This window comes from Triturus cristatus, chromosome 8 (assembly GCF_964204655.1).
Source record: "Triturus cristatus chromosome 8, aTriCri1.1, whole genome shotgun sequence".
Lineage (NCBI taxonomy): Eukaryota > Metazoa > Chordata > Amphibia > Caudata > Salamandridae > Triturus > Triturus cristatus.
The window spans coordinates 602,035,350-602,053,726 of record NC_140591.1 but is presented as its reverse complement, the minus strand read 5'-3'; the positions used below and the strand labels follow the sequence as shown (position 1 = coordinate 602,053,726).

Sequence of the window (18,377 nt, the reverse complement as noted above, 5' to 3'; positions counted from 1 at the left end):
GTGTGGGGCTAATTGTGGTGGGTGTGCCTGGTGACATCGTCTTTCCTGACCTTTGCGGCACTCAACGAATCCAGGACTGAGGTCTGGGTGCATCTGCCGTCGGTTTCCCCTGTTGCACTACCTGCCTTGACCGCGCAGACTCGGAAGGGGGACACTACAACCCCCAGAGATCCCTGCGGACGGATGCCGCCGACGCTCACTTGGCGCACGGTGGCGCTTAAAAGTGCGGAAGAGCTACCGCTTCGCGGGACGCGCGCGGGAGGCACCGGGAGAAGCCCGGGACAAGGGCGGGACCGTCTTAGGCCGGAAAAGGCTGGGCTGGGCCACCTATCTGATGCCCGCACTCAATTGGACATGACAACGTAACACTGCCGAAAGGTATTGACTTGGTTAACGTGTTTAAAGTGTATAAACTCTGCTATTCACATTAATCTTTTAATTTAGAGTGAAGGACAGAGTATTGGCTTCATTGTAAAATGGCAAGGAGACGAGTGAACAAACCCCTGATGGACAAAACATGTAACACCATAGATACATATTTAGTTAAAGCTGTTAGTGCTTTATCAGAAGAGATCAATCGTACGGAGAGACGCTTGTCCACAGGGTTTAGTACAATGCTCGGTGACAAGTCCAGTGATGAATTAATTTTGACCAATGAAGAAAGACTAACTACCTCGGAGTTGCATCCAATTGTAAGAGATGGGTCTGATTATGCTGAGGATGTGAATGATACTGTAGACGAGCACTCTCGTATTTCTCATATTTCTAACACACCCATTGTACTGATTGCCTCCCCTAATGTTTCTCCACCTTCTCTGCCAAAAACTATCGCACAGAAAAAGAAAATAACTGGTCAGGGGAACTCTAAGATAAAGAAAGATAAGAGATACCCTACACGGGGGGTCTCAGCTAATGCAATTAAAGATTTAGCCCCTGAAAATGTGTTGAATGTAATATCTGATGAAGGTATTTTTGATAAATTAATTGAACTACTTAGGCCACTCCATGATAGAATAGATAATATAGCTAAGGAAGTTCATAAATTACATGGTAGTATTGATGAAATATATGCAAGTATGGAGAAGGGCAGTTTGAGGGCAGATATCTGTAGGGAGGATCTAATCCTGGCCATTGATAGTAGTAGCAACCCCCAACAACTAATGTAACTAATCAGACAGAGAGACTTCCTGTAGGGAACCAAACTTATAGGCAAGTGTTGAAGGAAAATCTAATGCAGAGCAATACTAAATAATAATATCCACATTTGTAAAGCGCGAACACTCACCCGTAAGGGCCTCTAGGCGCTGGGGGCCGTCGGGAAGATTAAGCAAGCTATTGCCCAGAGTCACATGGTGCTGGGCTAATCTGCCACCGGCGCTGGGGATCGAACCGTGATCCCCAGATACCGGAGTCAGTCGCCCTGGCCACGGCGCCACACCTCTTTATGCTACTTCTTTAAATTGTGGTAAAGATCAAAGGGAGAAATTACCTGCAGGGGTTAGTACCCCCCCGGCAACAGATATCAATAGAATAGACAACATGGATTATTTGCTCTCTGAAACAAAAAAAGCACCTTTATCTATTGATCTGCCCCCTGAATGTGGGGCATATGTGGCAGTCTTAGTGAACGTACCCAAGTTAAGGAAGGACCAGCGGGAAAATCATGATGCACTCAAAAATAAAACCTTGCATTGGTTGTCCAACAACTGCGGTTTCCCGTTGTCAGGGGCTAATCAGATATTGTTAACGCAACGGGTAGGATGGATAGGCCCTCTTAATAAAAAATTTGAAGGAGATTGTATCATTATTAATTTTAAGTCCCCCGTTTGGGCGAAGAATACCTTAGGGAATGCTCCACCACCGTCCCCTCGAGAGTACAATATGACTCTCTTGCCATTGGGATATTTTTATAGTCACCTAATGCTGAGTAGGAATCAGGGTAATTTAACCCACAACCCCTCTTTTTCTAACAAGCATTATCCTTAGCGCAACCATCATTCTGGTTAAATGTTCCTTTACATAACCGATATCAGGCACTTAATTCTTTGGAAGATAACGACTGACTTCTGTTAGTTGATGGAACAGGGCAGATATCAAATTCAATAGGGATTGACGATGCCAAAGTACAGGAAGCAGCATTAGAGGCTGGGCTGTCACATTCTCTGCCCATAGTACAGGAAGTTTATAATAAGCCTTATTGTAATATGGTTGTAAATATAGGCGGTGAACTGCAAGAAACAACTTGGGAGGGGCTGTCAGAAACTGAGATGACAGCAAGTGCTGTAATATTAGAGCCTTTACTTGAGGAGAGCTCAAATAATTTACACTTGAGGAGTAGGCCTGTTACAGCAGGTGTAAATGAAGGATACACAATTGTGACATGGAACGTAGCAGGTCTTAAAAGGAAACTAGATACGTCGTTTTGGAAAGATTTTATTACTTCTAATTATGATATCTGTTTACAAGAGACCTGGCATAGAGATCCAATTTTTGTAGAGGGATACACATCAAACTGGATTAATGCTATTGATTCCAGGTCAGGAAGGGCTAAGGGTGGCTTGTTGATTCTCGTTTCCAATAAACTTGTGGAATGTAAAATTCAAAGTTGTATAACAATAGATTATCATTGCCAGCTTATGAGGCTTCAATTCCATAAGGGTAAAGACTTGCTCTTAGTTAATTACTATAATAAAATTTTTAATGGTGACAGGGGGAGTGTAATCTATAAACTGGAAATAGAAATTGAGAGGGCATTGTTAGAACCAAATACACACGCTATTATCCTTTGGGTCGGTGATTTTAATACCCAAGTGTGTCCGCTGGCCCAAACTAAAATATGTGGGTTCACGAAAGGTCATAACGTGGAGGATAGTGATGACCATGCGCACTTCCCACATGGTGAATATGGTACAGCACTAAATTCTTTAATAGCTAAGTTCGATCTCGAACTTTTGAGTTGTACCATGACCAGGGATAACATTAAATGCCCAACATTTACCGGCAGGAATGACGCTACTAGTATTGACCATGTTTTGATTTCGTGTAATACTGATTATGACAATTTATGGATTACAGAACAGGCTGTTAGTGATCATAACAGCATTTCGTTAACATTATTATGCTGGAGGAAAAGACAACCAAATAACACTGAGTATTATTAATATTACCCCCACAAGAGCAAATGGTACGAGGATCAAATGGACAGGTGTTGACCCCCCAAAAATATAAATAGAAGTGATTGTTAAATGTAGATGGGAAATAGATCACTGTCTTAGTGAAGAGTTAAATCCAATGCTTCTGACCCCTAGCTTCCTTAAAATAACCAAGATTATAGAGGGACTGTTTACCAAGAACTACAGTGCAACAAAAAAATTACACGTAGGATGGTTCGATAGGAATTGTACCCAGGCTTTACATAGCCTGAAGTTAGCACTAGGAATTAAGCCACGTAATAAAATACATATACAAGAATTACGTTCTAATTCTAAACGGACTATTGAAGCCCGTAAAAGAGAAATGCAACGTGAAGCATGGGATAAACTTAGTTTAGCTGCAGCAACTAATAGTAAACTATTCTGGGAGACAGTAAATTGCCCTTTTTTAAAAGATGATTGCCAACCAGAATTAACCTCGTATGTAAATTGTAATGCCTGGATTGAATATTTTACTAACATTTTTAACCCAGATAGGATTGACATTAGTTCCTCCATTGACTCTACCTGGCCCGTTTTACCCCTATCGATAAATATTGAAGAAGTATATGAAGGACTTGCGGATAGCAAAGGAGGTAAAGCTCCTATTGATTTGTATAAGAATGAAATTAATCTATGGGCCCCGATTTTAACTAGGATTTTTAATGTCGCTGTAGAAGACCATTTCCCGTCGTCTTGGGGACATTCATTAATTATCCCCCTTTTTAAAAAAGGTTCTAAATCAGAAGCCTGCAATTACCGGCCAATATCGTTATTAGACTCTTCCATTAAGGTAATGAGCAGGATTCTGTTGAAAAGGCTCGAATTCTGGGCCTTAGACAACAAAATCCTGTCACATGCCCAATATGGGTTTAGGAAGGGTTTAGGTACACTGGAACAGTGTGTCAACCTTGATCTGCTTATTAGCAAGTACACTTTAGTGAAAGGGGGTAACCTGTTCTTATGTTTTGCCGACTTAAGTAGCGCGTTTGATCTTGTGGATCACTCTATACTGTGGCGCATACTACTGGATATTGGTGCCCCTAAAGAAATTGTTTATTTCTTGGCAAGACTTTATGAACGTCTATCCAGTAGAGTGTGCTATGGTACCGCAGGTGAATGTACCCCGTTTTTTAACGTTAAAAGGGGCATCCGCCAGGGTTGCGTTCTGGCCCCACTCTTGTTTTCACTGTTTATTAACCAAGTGGATGCAACCTTAAAACATTTACCCGCAGATGCCCCCCTGATAGATGGCCAGGCTGTCCCAATTTTATTATATGCAGACGATGCGGTTTTATTGTCACGTACCCCAATTGTCCTCCAGCGCCTTATTAATAATTTTATATTGTTTATTAAGGACAGAAAACTTTTAATTAACAAATCTAAGACATTTGTAATGACATGTGGGAAAAAAACATCTAAGTCAAGTAAGGCCTTTTTTCTGGAGGGCACAAAAATGTACTCTGTTAAATCTTTTTGTTATCTTGGCGTAACCTTTACAGGAGATGGGAAATGGTTATGGGAATTTGATAACATACGATATAAAATGAGTAGAAATACCAATCGTATTTTCAGATTTTCAACCAAAGTGGGAGCCAGAAGAATTAAAGATATGGTTGCTATTTAAAATGCCAGGTGTGTATCCTCTGCTCTTTATGGAGCAGGCATCTGTGGGCACCATTCTGAGAAGTCACTACAGCAAGACGAAAACACTTTCCTCAAACGCTTGCTGAGTGTTCCCCCTTCGGCCTCTACAGATTTGATACATCAGGAAGTGGGACTTAACTATATTTCAGACTTAGCCGCCTTACGTCCTCCTCTATTATGGCGCTCTATTTGGTCGAAAGAGGAAACGTTATTTACACAACGTATTATTAAAGACTGTCTGAAGTTGGACTATTGTTCCCGTATCCCCTGGTTGAGTTTTATTAACTATTGGTATAGACTTTTGTTTAATTGTAATATCTACTCAGAACCAGAGAATGTGACCTTAATTGCAAAAAGGGAGATTAAAGAAACCTTTTTAGATTATAAAAAGGTGGTACGAGAGAGACTAATTGGGAAACAACCCACTTTGATATATTACCAACAATTAAATCTTAAAGCTGGTTGTCAGGCATATCTGACTGATGTAACGAAATGCACTCACCGTTTTGTCCTGACACACTTAAGGCTAGGGATCGTTCATCATCTTGTGGCTTTCCCGATTATGAAAAAAAGCACTGGTTCTGTGTGTCCTTGCGATAATATGTCTAAGCAAAGTTGTTGTCACTTTTTAATGTTTTGTAAATTTTATCTCCCATTAAGGACATTTTATTTGAAACCCCTGTTTTTAAAATATAATGTCCGGACCATTAAAAATGCTATGAGGCTAGTTTCTACCCTGGACAGCCCGGAGGTTTGCTTTTACGTAGCGTCGTATATCTTAAAAAGTATTGCTGCTAGGGAATCCATCATTCCTTAAGTTTGTATATAAAATGAACTGGTGCATGGAATACAGCGGTTAAGTAATTTGCACAGAACTGAATACAGTTGACAAGCGCCATTTTAGAGTAGCCAAAATAGGATTATAGTTGGCAAATGACACTTTATAGCGTAATTTGCACATAATGTTCATTGTTAGCACATGTCACTTTTCGTAAATTCTGTAGATATTTTACTATGTATTTTACTTTGTGAATGTTGCAGAGACTGTTATAATGTATAATGTTTTCCTTTTGTCGCTTATATGGTTGTTATTACAAACCGAATAAAGCTTTTGAACTGAACTGAGATGCCAGTCCTACGCTTTTCTCTATTTAGCCAGGCTGTGTTATTTACAAACACGCACACTGCCCACATAAACTGCACAACACTTCATGTATTGTGCTTCATGCAAGCACACATACTCCCAGAACATGCTTTCATTGCGCATGCACTGCACAGCACTATATCCTTAATGTCGTATTCCTCACAGGAATATATACTCTCATCACTAATCTCACATGTATTACACAGTACTGCTCTGTCTCTGTACATCTGGAAGATTAAGCAAGCTATTGCCCAGAGTCACATGGTGCTGGGCTAACCTGCCGCCGGAGCCGGGGATCGAACCGTGAGCCCCAGATTCCAGCGTCAGTCGCCCTGGCCGCGGCACCACACCTCTTAACATACTCAGTCAGCAAATTAAGTCACACACTCAAAGACTAAACTTCAGACCAATTGTTTTTGTATAAAAATATTCTTTTAGGTATTTTATTTCTAGAACCAAGCAAGCCTGGCACAGGTAAGCAATAAATACTTTAAAGTAGTAAAAGGTGATTGTAAAACAGTTCAATTGCAATTGTAAATGTACTATGGTTTGACTTACAGTATTGTTTCAGAGAAATGCAAACTTGTAAATACAGTACATAGACTTCAATGGGATTTTCAGTAAGATAGCAGGTAAGTTACTTTTCGATTACTTTGCTCACTCAGTGCTGGGACATTTCCTGTAAACAGGTGAGTAAAAGCGTTTTTGTTAAATCGTACAATTTTAAAGAATTTCTTTAGGTTTCAAAGCTCCACACTGTCAATGTAATCCTATGGAGGAAAATATGGTTATCGGTTTTTAGGTCTCGCCTGACCCAGCGCATGCGCTGGTCTGGCGAGACTTTTTGAGAGGGCTTCCAAAAGTGCTACCAGGACAGCCTAGAGCTACAGTGCATGTGCGCGGGCGCCGCGCTTTTCCGCGATTACTTTTGGGACCTTATAAGTATTTAGTTATGCAACTGTTGTATGGCTAAACACTTATAAGGTCCCAAAGGCGAGACCTATTGGCTATGCCAATGCTTGTTAGGTAAGTATTCAGTAGTGGGAGTTGAGGTTCTGGGGTAGACTCAGGGTCCCCAGGGTCAGTGATGCACTCTTGTTACACCCTCAGCGGCACTAGGGCGGCCGGGTGCAGAGTGTTGAGGCCCAATGTTATCCAATGGGGGATAGGGGGCCTCCGGTTGGTGGCTGCTGGCAAGTAGGCCACTGGGTTGTGGGAGCAAAGCTCCTGGTCTTTAGCTCAGGGCAAATGGGGACACAAATTAGCACCAAAGGTGCACCCTCAGCGGCACTAGGGCATGCCGGGTGCAGGGTGCTGTTTCGAGGTCGGATGCCCTGTTGTTTCCATTGGAGAACCTCCGGTTTGCAAAAGCACTGCAGGCAGGGAGACTAAGGACTTCTGGGTGCGACAACCACTTCGAGAGGTAAGTTGGGAAGTTAGGGGTTGGTTAAGCACTGTCGGTTTGGGCACACAAGGCCGTGGGGTGTCGGGTGCAAGGGTGCCTTTTGGGGTCGGATCTTCTTACCAGCTCCTGGTCGCGGTTAGGGGGCCTTCTGGATTTAGGCTGCAGGCGTCGGCTGGAGGCTTGAGGCAGGTCAGGGGTCACCGGATCTCGGTTCAGGATCTCAGGGGTGACTTCCTCGAGGTGTTTGCCCACTCGAGCTCGGGCCGTGGACGGCGAGTGCAGACTGGGGCTGATTTGCGGTCTCCGGCTGCTGCCAGAGGTTGCAGTTGAACAAATCCGTTGTTCACGGGAGAAGCAGTCTTTGGAAGTGAAGCCAGGCAGGTCCCCCGGGGTCTTTGATGTTGCAGGCTGCAGGACACATCGTGATTTCGCAGGAGCAGTTTCGAGGGGGAGGCAGTACGGTAGGGCTGGGGCCAAGTCAGTGGGCGTCTTCCTCTTGTTAGCCGCTGCACGGCTGTTCGGTCCTTCTTCTTTTCTTCATGTTTCTTGTCTGGATCTGAGGAAGCAAGGTTCAGGGGTGCCCCTAAATACTAGATTTAGGGGGCGTTACAGGTAGGTAAAAGGCAGGGACCGACGGGACCCTTCCCTGGGGTACACCTCCTATTATGCCACCCTCTAGTGGGAGGGGGGGGCATGTGCCTGTCCCTGGTTGGCTGAGTCCCCCCATCTTCAAGATGGCGTGGACTGAGAGTTGTGCTTAACCTCGCCTCCCGCACCTGAGGGGTGGAGTTGGCAGAGGTGGGCACACCACTCTTCCTCACTTGTTTTTCCCGCAGGTTCTCCCGCCGAAAGTGGGGGTCAGAACCAGTAGGGACCAGTTGCTGAAAGCAGCAATTGGCCTGGAGAAGCTCACAAAGGGGGCAAGCCTTTGAACCTTCCACTTCGTGAACTTTGCCCATCCTGGGGGAGGAGGCTTGACACCTCATCCCAGCATGTGCATTGTTTCAGGCCCCAGAGAGCAGCAGGCTCTTGACCTAGGGGTCCAGAAACATGTGTGGTGGTGGCAGCTGAAAGCAGCCACTCAGCCAGGACACTAGAGGTGGGTTAGATTTAAGGGGGCATCTCTAAGATACCCCCTGTGTGCATTTTTCATTAAATCCCACACTGGCATCAGTGTGGGTTTAATGTGCTGAGACGTTTGATACCAAACATCTCAGTTTTCAGTGTAGCCATTATGGTGCTGTGGAGTTCGTAATGACAAACTCCCAGCACCATATACTCTTAATGGCAGCACTGCACTTACAATGTCTAAGAATGGGCTTAGACACTCTGTAGGGGTACAGGGCTCATGCACCTGTACCCTCACCACTGGTATAATGCACCTAGCTAGAGAGGTGTGCCATGTCGACTCTTCACTTTGTTCTGCGCCAAAACACGCAGCCTGTAAAGGCAGTGTGTGAGTATACACACAGTAAGTGCTGCAGCACTAAGAGGTCTTCTCTGGTCACAGTGCCATGGGTACCTGTGGTACCATTTACCAGGGGCTGACCTGTGGCCAGAGATGCCAGTTGCGTTTAGGCTTCAGTGCAGTTTTAGGGAAAGAACATAGGTCCTGGGTACCTGATTAGCAGGAGCCCAGGGCACACTCAGTCAAAGTACATCAGCAATTCAGCAAAAAAAAGTCAGGGTAACCCTGCAGAAAGAAATTCGCATCCACTGATCACTACGCGGTATGCTACCACCTCTGCTGCCAAAACCTCGCGTGTGCTGCTTAACTCCTACTGAAGGTGGTAGCATTCCACCCCTATGAGGGTAGTGCTTTGGGCGCCCCTCCTGGTCAACAAGACCGCAATCCATGAGGCAATCCTATGTCATGGCGCACATACATAATCCATGTTTGCCTTTGCCAATAAATTACGTTGAGGATCCAGACAACAGTACAGTTGGGCACTTGGGGCAGAGGTACACACATCTTACCATGCAGAGGACTTTTCTGTTGCACAGCTGGATGCCATACTTTAGAGGAAGTTGTCATCAGGCGGAGGGACCGTGGTAGTCCATTGGCTAGTGCCCATGACCCTCCCCTAAGGGCACTTTCTGAGCATAAAAAATGCACTCAGAACTCGGATCTTGTTTGGCTGGAGAAGAGTACTGAACAAGTGGGGTATCAAGGGCCTGGAAAAAGAGGATGCACCAAAGTTGGACTGCACATGCTGCACCTTGGAGTATAGCGAAGGAAAAAACTGTGCCTGCTGAATACTGCTTGGGGAAAAGTCTCCTCCAAACCCCAGCCGGCAGCAAGAGACTCCAAAAGTTGTTTGGCTGACCTCCTGTTTGCAAAACAGGGCCACAAACGCTAAGATAGCCTGCCTGGCGAATTGGTAGCTGAGGTCTCCGGTTCACCGCTTCTTGCCCCCTGGCAGCCTAAACGACCAAGGCGCAACCCTCGAAAGCACACGGAGTCTGCTGGACCCGGTGGGGTCATTGGAGTGTGGGTAGGTCACCCAGAAGGGAAGCTGCCACCAAAATAAGAAAACCTCTGAGACCACTTTACTGGGCGACTGGTAGCCCAGTTGCACCTGAACTTCAGCCAAGTTTGAAAGCACTTCAAGGGACATCAACCCCTGTGGCTATGATCACCTCACCAAGCCCGTGGACCAAGGAGTAGCCACGAGAAGACCCCCATCAACCGTGCAGCATCTTCAGCATCCTGTATCCCTTGCATCAGAACCACTCCAATGGAAGTCAATGGCAAGAGGCCACGAACACTGGAACTTGACTGGAGACTACTTTGCGTGAGGAGGTAACTGTTTCAGTGGACCTTGCTGGTCCCCCTGACTAACTCCCTGCAGGATTAACTCCAAGTAACCGCATTAATACTTACCCAAAACATTACTTAAAAAAGTTTCTCAGTGGCAAATTCGTTGAATTTGCCAATGATTGTTTGCGAGTAAGTGAAAAGTTGTGATTTACTATACCTTGTCAAATCTGTAGCTCCAGAACCTTTCGTTGGATCTTTTTAGTTTTGCTATCTAAAAATGAATTAAAATTTATTAAAATGTAATCTATTTTTAGAACTTGGAATCGGAATTTTTGAGTGTCTAATTTATATCTTCTTCAGTGAATTGGTGCAGTGTAAAATCTTTACACTTGTTCCTTTGTGTAAGCCGGACTGCTCAGAGCCACAGCTAACCCAGGGTTGAGCTAAGGTTTAACAAATGAAACCTGACTGACCCTAAAGGAGTTGATAGTGAATTACATAACCACACCATATAATAAACCCCATTTCCTCACACTGCCCTTCTTCTGCTACTTCTAGCACAGCAGAAAATTAAACTTAGTTAGCATTTGACAGATGGTACTCACCCGCATACCTGTTTCAACAATAAGGCTTATGTTCAATTATGCAATGAATGAACAAGACTTGCTATTCTTGCCTCGTGAGGCCATCTGCACAAATAAGTCAGCGAGCGAAGGCTTAGTGCCACCCATCCCGGTAGCCTTCTGATGGAGCCAGAAATATGATTCTGTATTGCCTGTCCCTGTGTTGCGTGGTGTGAAGATTCTCCTCTACCCCTCACTCTCTGCTCTGTTTTAATAACCTTTTTCATTTTTGTTAAAAACTCTTAGCATAAACAGTTAACTGAATGTTGCCTGATGCTTTGCATTTATTTTCATTTTGTGAGACTGTTCTGCTGAATACCAACAATAATTGAGACACATAGTTGTCAACCTTCTACAAACTCTTTGAAATTAATAACAAACAAATGTTAAATATAAATGTCAGTATTACTATTAAATATCACAAATATACTCAAGTAGCCTTGATTATAACATTGCAAAACACAAGAATATAAACTAAATGTGCATCATGTTAATCACAGAAATTCACTTTGATTGACTGGCGCATGGAATTCAAGCAGGAGAATACCCAGAATAAAAAAGACAATATTCATAGCATCCCTGGAATGACCAGAAAGATGCACGTGATTGATATATATATGTAGATTAATGTGAATCAATATGCATAATGATAAATGAAGGAAGCTAGGCAATTATATTCATTTTCTAATTATTGTGGCTCGTAACAAAATTATATATTGGAATAAAAAGGTACAAACGGTCACTTTTGTGTTTTGTTTCTTGATGTAATTTAAAAGAAAGGAATATCAGTTACTTGCACATTGATGCACTCTTTTCACTGTCACTTTCTCACAGATGTGGACTTAATCTTCCAAGAAATGTGGGTGTTGAACCAGCAGATGCAGGGGGGCTATTGATGTTAACGACAGGGCTGTAATAGCTTGGAGAACAGCACCAGCTGAGCGTGGCCGCTTTGGTTGGGTTATCAACATTGGAGAATAGGTGCACACATACTGGAACCCAGCATCAAGGGAATTTAAGGCTGATTCTGCTCTAGAGCTCCTTAATGAAAGCAAAGCCACAGTGCGTTCCTTGTTCTCTCTTTGCCTACAAGCTAATGTCCCCAAGGCATCACTGGGGGCTTCTCTTATAGGGCACGCCAAGGCCACCACTCTAACAACAGTCACCCAAGTCCTTTTGGAGAAGGAGATCAGACAGGCAGCTTCTAGGCCTGCAGGGGCAGTGAACCTCTCAGACCCCTACCCCTCTGGTGGCAGTATCCAAGTCTATTTAGTTTGCACTTAGGTTCACATGACCGCCTGGTGGGAGGCAGAATCAGTAATTTTCTCCACTCATGGCAGGCCAGAATGTCCAACAGGTGGATCTTCCAGATTGTTTAAAGGGTCTACGCCCTACCATTCCTCTCTGACCCGTCGCAGCTTCCACCTAATTCAGAACAGCTTTTGGAGGACCACTTGTCCATTTTTATCCTGGAAGTTCAGGCTCTTTTTGCCAAATGAGCTATAGAGTGTCTCTCAATGTCCAAAATCGTTGCTGGATGTCACTGCAGTTATTTCCTTGTGCTAAAAGAGGGAGGGAAGGAGGGAGGCCTTCTTTTTATTTTAGATCTTCAACCTCTCTGTTCCTTCCTTTGGAAGGACAAATTCAAGATGTTCATACTGTCCCAGTTTCTATCTACCCTGTATCCAGGAGACTTTATGGTAGCACTGGGTCTACAGGACTCCTATTTCCATGTTCCCGCTTTGCAGACCTACAGTTACTACTTGTGACGCAAGGCAGGCAGCAAGCATTTTGTTTGCCGTACTCCCTTTCAGCCTCATCGCTGCCCTTGGGTATTTCCGAAGGTGATGGTGTTGGGTGCAGCATACCTTTGGAGGTCCAGATGTACCAGTCTTCCCCTACCTCAATGACTGGCTTATGAAGTTGGGCTTGCCACTGTCAGTTGTGTACCACCTCTAGATGACTGCGAACCTCGTGACATAGTTTAGGTTCACTGTCAACGTGCCATAGCCACACTTGTTAAATTCTCAGAGGCTCCCTTTCATCGGAACCATCCTGGATACAGTGCATTACCAGGCCTTCCCTCCAGATGAGAGCATCCGAGACATTTGGGCTATGGCCCTGATGTTTCAGCCTCGGTCTTGGCCCTGTCAGGGCAGCTGAGTTACTGGCCTCTTGAAACCCACTCGTCCATCACACCAGGTGGCACATTTAGGCTTTGCAGTGGCATCTGAAGTCTCAGTGAGTTCATCACCACCGGAACCTGTCAGAGTCCATCTAGGTTTCAGATGGCAACTGAAAAAGATTTGCAGTGGTGGATGCTCCACCACCCAGAGCTGATGGTGCTGGTGAATACTTTACTGCTGGGTTGGAGAGGTCATCTGGGAGAAGTGGAGATCGCAGGTCTCTGGTCTCCGACATAGACCCATCTCTACATCAACCTGTTGGATTTGTTGGCCATTCACTTGCCATTCAAAGCTTTTGGTATCATCCATAAAGGGGGGATAGGAGGTTAAGGTCCTCACTGACAACACCACAGTCATGTGGTATTACAACAAGAAGGATGTTTGAGGTCCTGCGCCTCTGGACATAGCTGAACCCTCAAGTCTTTTCCCTGATTGTTCCCCATCTGGCAGGATCTTTAAACACTGGGGTTGACCAACCAATTCGGAGATTCCTAGTGGATCATAAATGGCAGCTACGCCTTAAGGTGGTACAGGGGCATCTTCCAGCATTGAGGAGAACCCTGGTTTTTTCTCTTCTCCACAGCCAAGAATGTGCAATGTCAACATTTTTGTGTGCTGGAGTTACTAAGACCGCTTTCTCTCAGTGACACATGCTGCTTAGAGGGGAGCACATGACTCCTTCCTGTATGCGGTCTCGCCACTATCTCATCCCCGAGTTCAGAGGATCAGGAATGACCGGGCACAAGTTATTCTAGTGGCTGGGCATAAGCATATGTCCTCTAATCAGGCTGCTGCTTCAGGAGGATCTTCTAAAGCAGCAGCAGGGCAGGGTCTTGCACCTGTACAATCTACACCTCTATGCATGGAGATTGAGTGGCAGACCTAACTACATTCAGACTCACTACCAAAGTAGTGGATGTCTTCTTTGTGGCCAGGCATCCTTCTGCAAAGTCTATTTACACTGGATGCAGTGACAAGTTTGTGGCTTGGTGTGACATCTGTAAAACGGACCCGTTGTAGGCCCAGCAGTCATATATCTTATTATTTGTGTTGTCATTTGCCCATCAAGAACTTACATAGGGTAGGGTAAAGGTCAGCCTTTTTGTGTTAACTGGACCAACTGTGCTTATTCAAATCATCTGTTGTGATGTGATTTCTTAAAGATTGAACCCACATACTTCCTCCTAAACTTTTAGTGATACCTCAGTGGGATTAACTTGGTTCTTAATTTTCTTATGTGAACACCTTTGAGTTGCTGTCTTTCTCAACATAACAGTGAATGAGCTTCAACCTCTGACAGTCCTGCCACGCTACACTATCCTCTTTCCAAACAAGCTGGTGCTGAGGGCTAGAGCTGCCTTTCTATCAAAGGATGTGACTTTCATTTCAGACAGTCCATCACACTTCCAACAATCTGTGCTCTGACTCACCCCTCAAAACAGTAGTAGAGATTCCATCTTTTGAACCAGGAATGGTGCTGAGCTTTTATATAAATCATACCAAAGACGTTCAGGTCGACAATAAGTTCTTTGTGGAATTCTCTGGGGCAAAAAAAGGCAAGGCAGTGCAGATAAGGACCTTTATCCAGTGGATAGTACTTAGGATATGCAATGTGTTAGCCAAGAAGTAGTCTCCAAATGGATTATTCATCCATTCTTCCAGGACCAAGGCTGCTACCACTGAGATGAGTGCCTGTCCTTTGTATTTTTTGCAAGCTGCAACTTTGGCACCAGTGCACATGTTCACAAAGCATTGCTGTCTTCATAGCTCGCAAAACAAGCTTGGGTTTTGACTCTATGGCAGCAAGGCCAAGTCATATAAACTTAACAAAACAGAGAGAGTGCCAGTGCTGCACTATACTTACAAAAAAGTTTTAACCATGAACTGAATCAAACAAGTTCACTTTTGACCACTTTTTGGTTGATTTTAATCAGAATTATTTTGATGCAATAAATTATCTTGTTATTTTGCACGGTTTCATTGAAGTGATTAAAGCATTTCACAAATAATCAAACAATACATCGTTGATATTTACATTACATAAACACATATAAATGACACCACCACTAGCGTACCGCAATCACTCAGACAACAACACTCAAAATTCACAAACATACTAACTATACACCATTAGACAAACGATTTACACTTGTATGTACAAAATACATCAGGCCATCAGCAAATGGTGAAGAGGACACAGCCGAAGAGGGATTGATACAAACAGCACGCCGCTGAATTTAATCGGGAGCACAGTCAACTCCTACCAGGAGGAGTGAGGATATAAGTGTTGATGGATCCTGTAGGACTCATGTTTAACATTTAAAGCCTGGGTTGCGTACTTTCAAGTTGTAGTGAGTGTTGGTCCTGATGAGAATCCCCGGTGAAGGGATTCGAAACGCGTAGACCTATCTTCGCCTTTGGCCAATCATCTGCTAAAACAACTAAAAATAAGCTATTAGAAGTACTGCAAGTGTTATTTCCTCCTCCTTTCCTACAGTCGCTTAGTGGACCAAGTGTGAGATAGAAGTCATGGCAAGGAAATTTTAGTATGTATTTAGGGAGATTGATAACCACAAATGTATGCCAGCAATGTACAAATGCTCTTGGTACATTTATTTGACACGGAAAGGCAAAGTGTTTTGATCCCTTACCAGAAATAAAGGTAGGAGATAAGTAGAATGAGATTGGCTGTCTTACCAAGGTTATGTTGTGGCTTGCTAGACAGGATGCCTAGATACACAGTAGTCCAATGAAACAATTGATTAGTGTTTGGTTGCACTTAGAGTTCTAAATTCTGCAAGAGAATTCTAAAGTTTAGATCTCGTGTAAGGAAAATATACAAAATTGTGTTAGAGGGTAGGAATGACTTCTGCCAGAATCAGTTCTTTTAGTAGAGTTAGTCAGCAGGCCTTTTATTGTACCTGAACAAAAGCATAAGAAGCAGCAGGAATATCAAGTCCTTTTTTCACACAAGTTCTAATAGAGGATCCTAGAGCATGAGTTTCAGGTTTAGGCCTGATTGGAAGTGTGGGAATGTAACAAAGAATGTAACAGCTATGTGGTGTTATCTTTTTGGAGTAGATGAAATACTAAATGTTTTTTTAGATCACAGGCCAAATAAAGATATGACACTATGATAACGAAGTTTGTAGTATTTCAAAGAAATGCAGAAAAGTAATTGTCCCTTTACTATGGAGAAGAAAAGATTTTAAACAGTGCATAAACATTTCGGTCAATTTTGTGCCAGTAAGGCACTTACTCCGTAATCTTTTGTTTTATGTGGATGAGTTATGCATGACTTTGAAAGATTTCTGTTATGAAGACATCAAGTCTTTTCAGATCTGCGGTTGTCGTCTGTTGTCAATAGTTCGAGCAGGAAAATGATTGGTCAGTCACAAATCTGCATAGATTTCAGCAGTTTAACTGAGGTGATATGATTAGGTTTCTGATTTCGTTTCCATGGATTGATAAATTGAACACTAGATTTTGGGTGAACCATGTGGAAGCTGAATCTACAACACCTTACAACTTTCATTGGCAACTTCAGAAGATTTGTTGCAGTTCAAAATGTTAAGAGGTACAAACATCTATTCCTATATTGCAATAGTTGATGCCTTTGGGTGAAGTGAAGTAGAATTGTCGTTTTTTAAATCCAAAATACACACTTGCACTGTATTTCTGAAATGTCTAGAATTAGAAAGTGATGACCATACATTACATTAAAAAAAAAATATTTTGAATTTCCTCGTGAATATATTGTCTTATTTTGTTTACATCATTCCAGGTTGAGGTTAAGGCTGTCCCAGTTTCCCAAAAAAAGACATCCTTGCAACAAGATCAAGTGAAAAAACTCCAGAGGATACCAGGTAGTCCAGCAACAACCTCCACAATCACATCCTCTAACACAGATGTGACTTTTGGTGGTCTTCCATCACCAAAACTGGAAGCTTCCTATGAGCCAATGATTGTTAAAGAAGCTCGCTACATTGCAATTACAATGATGAAGGTATGTTTCCTTACCCATTGGTGAAGTGGTAGTAGCAGATTAACCATCTTGTGGGTGGGTTTGTGATGTGGTTTTTATGGGAAATAAAGCTATTATAATTTTTATCCTTTAGTTTAGCAACTATGCAATTGGGTGGCCTTGTTGATCTAATTTTTGGTTAGAACATTGTTCATCTTACATTCCTCAAGTTGTGTTGGATCATGATATTTGAATATTATGCGCTTGTTCAGAAAGCATTACTTGCTTCACTCCACAGAAAGTACCAATAATCCTCTTTAGTATAACAGAGTATTCTACTTCTTAACAGGTCTTCAGCATGTTAAATTGATTTTTTCTCAAGTTCTGTTTATTGCATATCAAAAAGCAAAACGTAAACAGCACAGTGTCATAATTGATGCTTAGAAACAATAGGCAGTCCTGTCAGGATAATAAAGTTACATGTAATATAGCTGCACATGTGGTTACTTAGCAATAAAGCAACATCTGATATGTGCAAAATACAGCAGACCCCAATGAAATTGCATCTGATAAATGCACAATAAATCGTCTAATGACACCTCTGGACTGAAGATGCAAGTAAAAACAGGAAAAAACGAAAAATAAGCATTTATATACAAATGTTAAATGTCAGTAACAAACATTTTAAGTACAAGTCGGTGTGCTGCAGGGAGGGTATACGAAGGGGCGGTAGCATCTTGCATATGGAGAGAGGTATGGCATTCCACTCTACACCCTGCCGTTACAGTAAGGCAGGGTGTGGAGGGCGACTCTAGTCAAAGAGCTGGAGCATCCAGAGTTTCACAGGACTAAAGCAAGTGAAATATATGCTCATGAGATAGTGTATTAGGGGTTTCCACATGTGGTGGAACTTTCTCTCTGTTTTAGTCAAATTGTGTGATATTGGTTCCATTGCCAAAATATGCCAGATAGGGGTGAACCAGTGTGCTATTGAGGGAGGTGGGGGGGGGGGGGTCAGTCTGCTTCCACATAAGTGGTATGAGTTGCTGCGCCGCTAAAATCAGCTAGCTGACAAGCTTCCAATTTGCATGTGTCGTTGCGGCTAAGGCCGGGAGTCTAATGCCCCAAATTACCGTGAGATATGAGGAAGGGAACGGGTAGCCTATAATATCCGTAATATGGCCCAGTATCTCCTTCCAAAATGTGGTAATTACTTTACATGACCACCAAATGTGGTGGAAGTCTCCTACGTCCTTATTGCAGCGCCTGCATAGAGGGGAGGTACCCGGGTAGATAGTGTAAAGACATGTTGGTGTGTGATACCCTTGAATCCTCAGTTTGTAAGCTGTTTCTCTGAAAGAGAGACTGGTAGGTTTTGGGTATATCTCGTCACAATGTCTCCCATTTCTTGGTTGTTATATCCTCCTTGGGGATGTTGCACCATGTTGGCTGGTAA

At 43.3% G+C, this 18,377-nt stretch overlaps 1 protein-coding gene across 15 annotated transcripts in view; it reads left to right on the top strand.

The window, feature by feature from the left end:
- The window catches only part of MYCBP2 (MYC binding protein 2), a 1,771,217-nt gene that overhangs the window by 926,689 nt on the left and 826,151 nt on the right, over nt 1-18,377 (top strand). For all 15 annotated transcript variants that reach the window (XM_085622060.1, XM_085622057.1, XM_085622054.1 and 12 more), the window contains one exon: nt 16,742-16,963. In XM_085622060.1, coding sequence (XP_085478186.1) covers nt 16,742-16,963 — 222 coding nt within the window. The remainder of the gene's footprint in view (nt 1-16,741; nt 16,964-18,377) is intronic.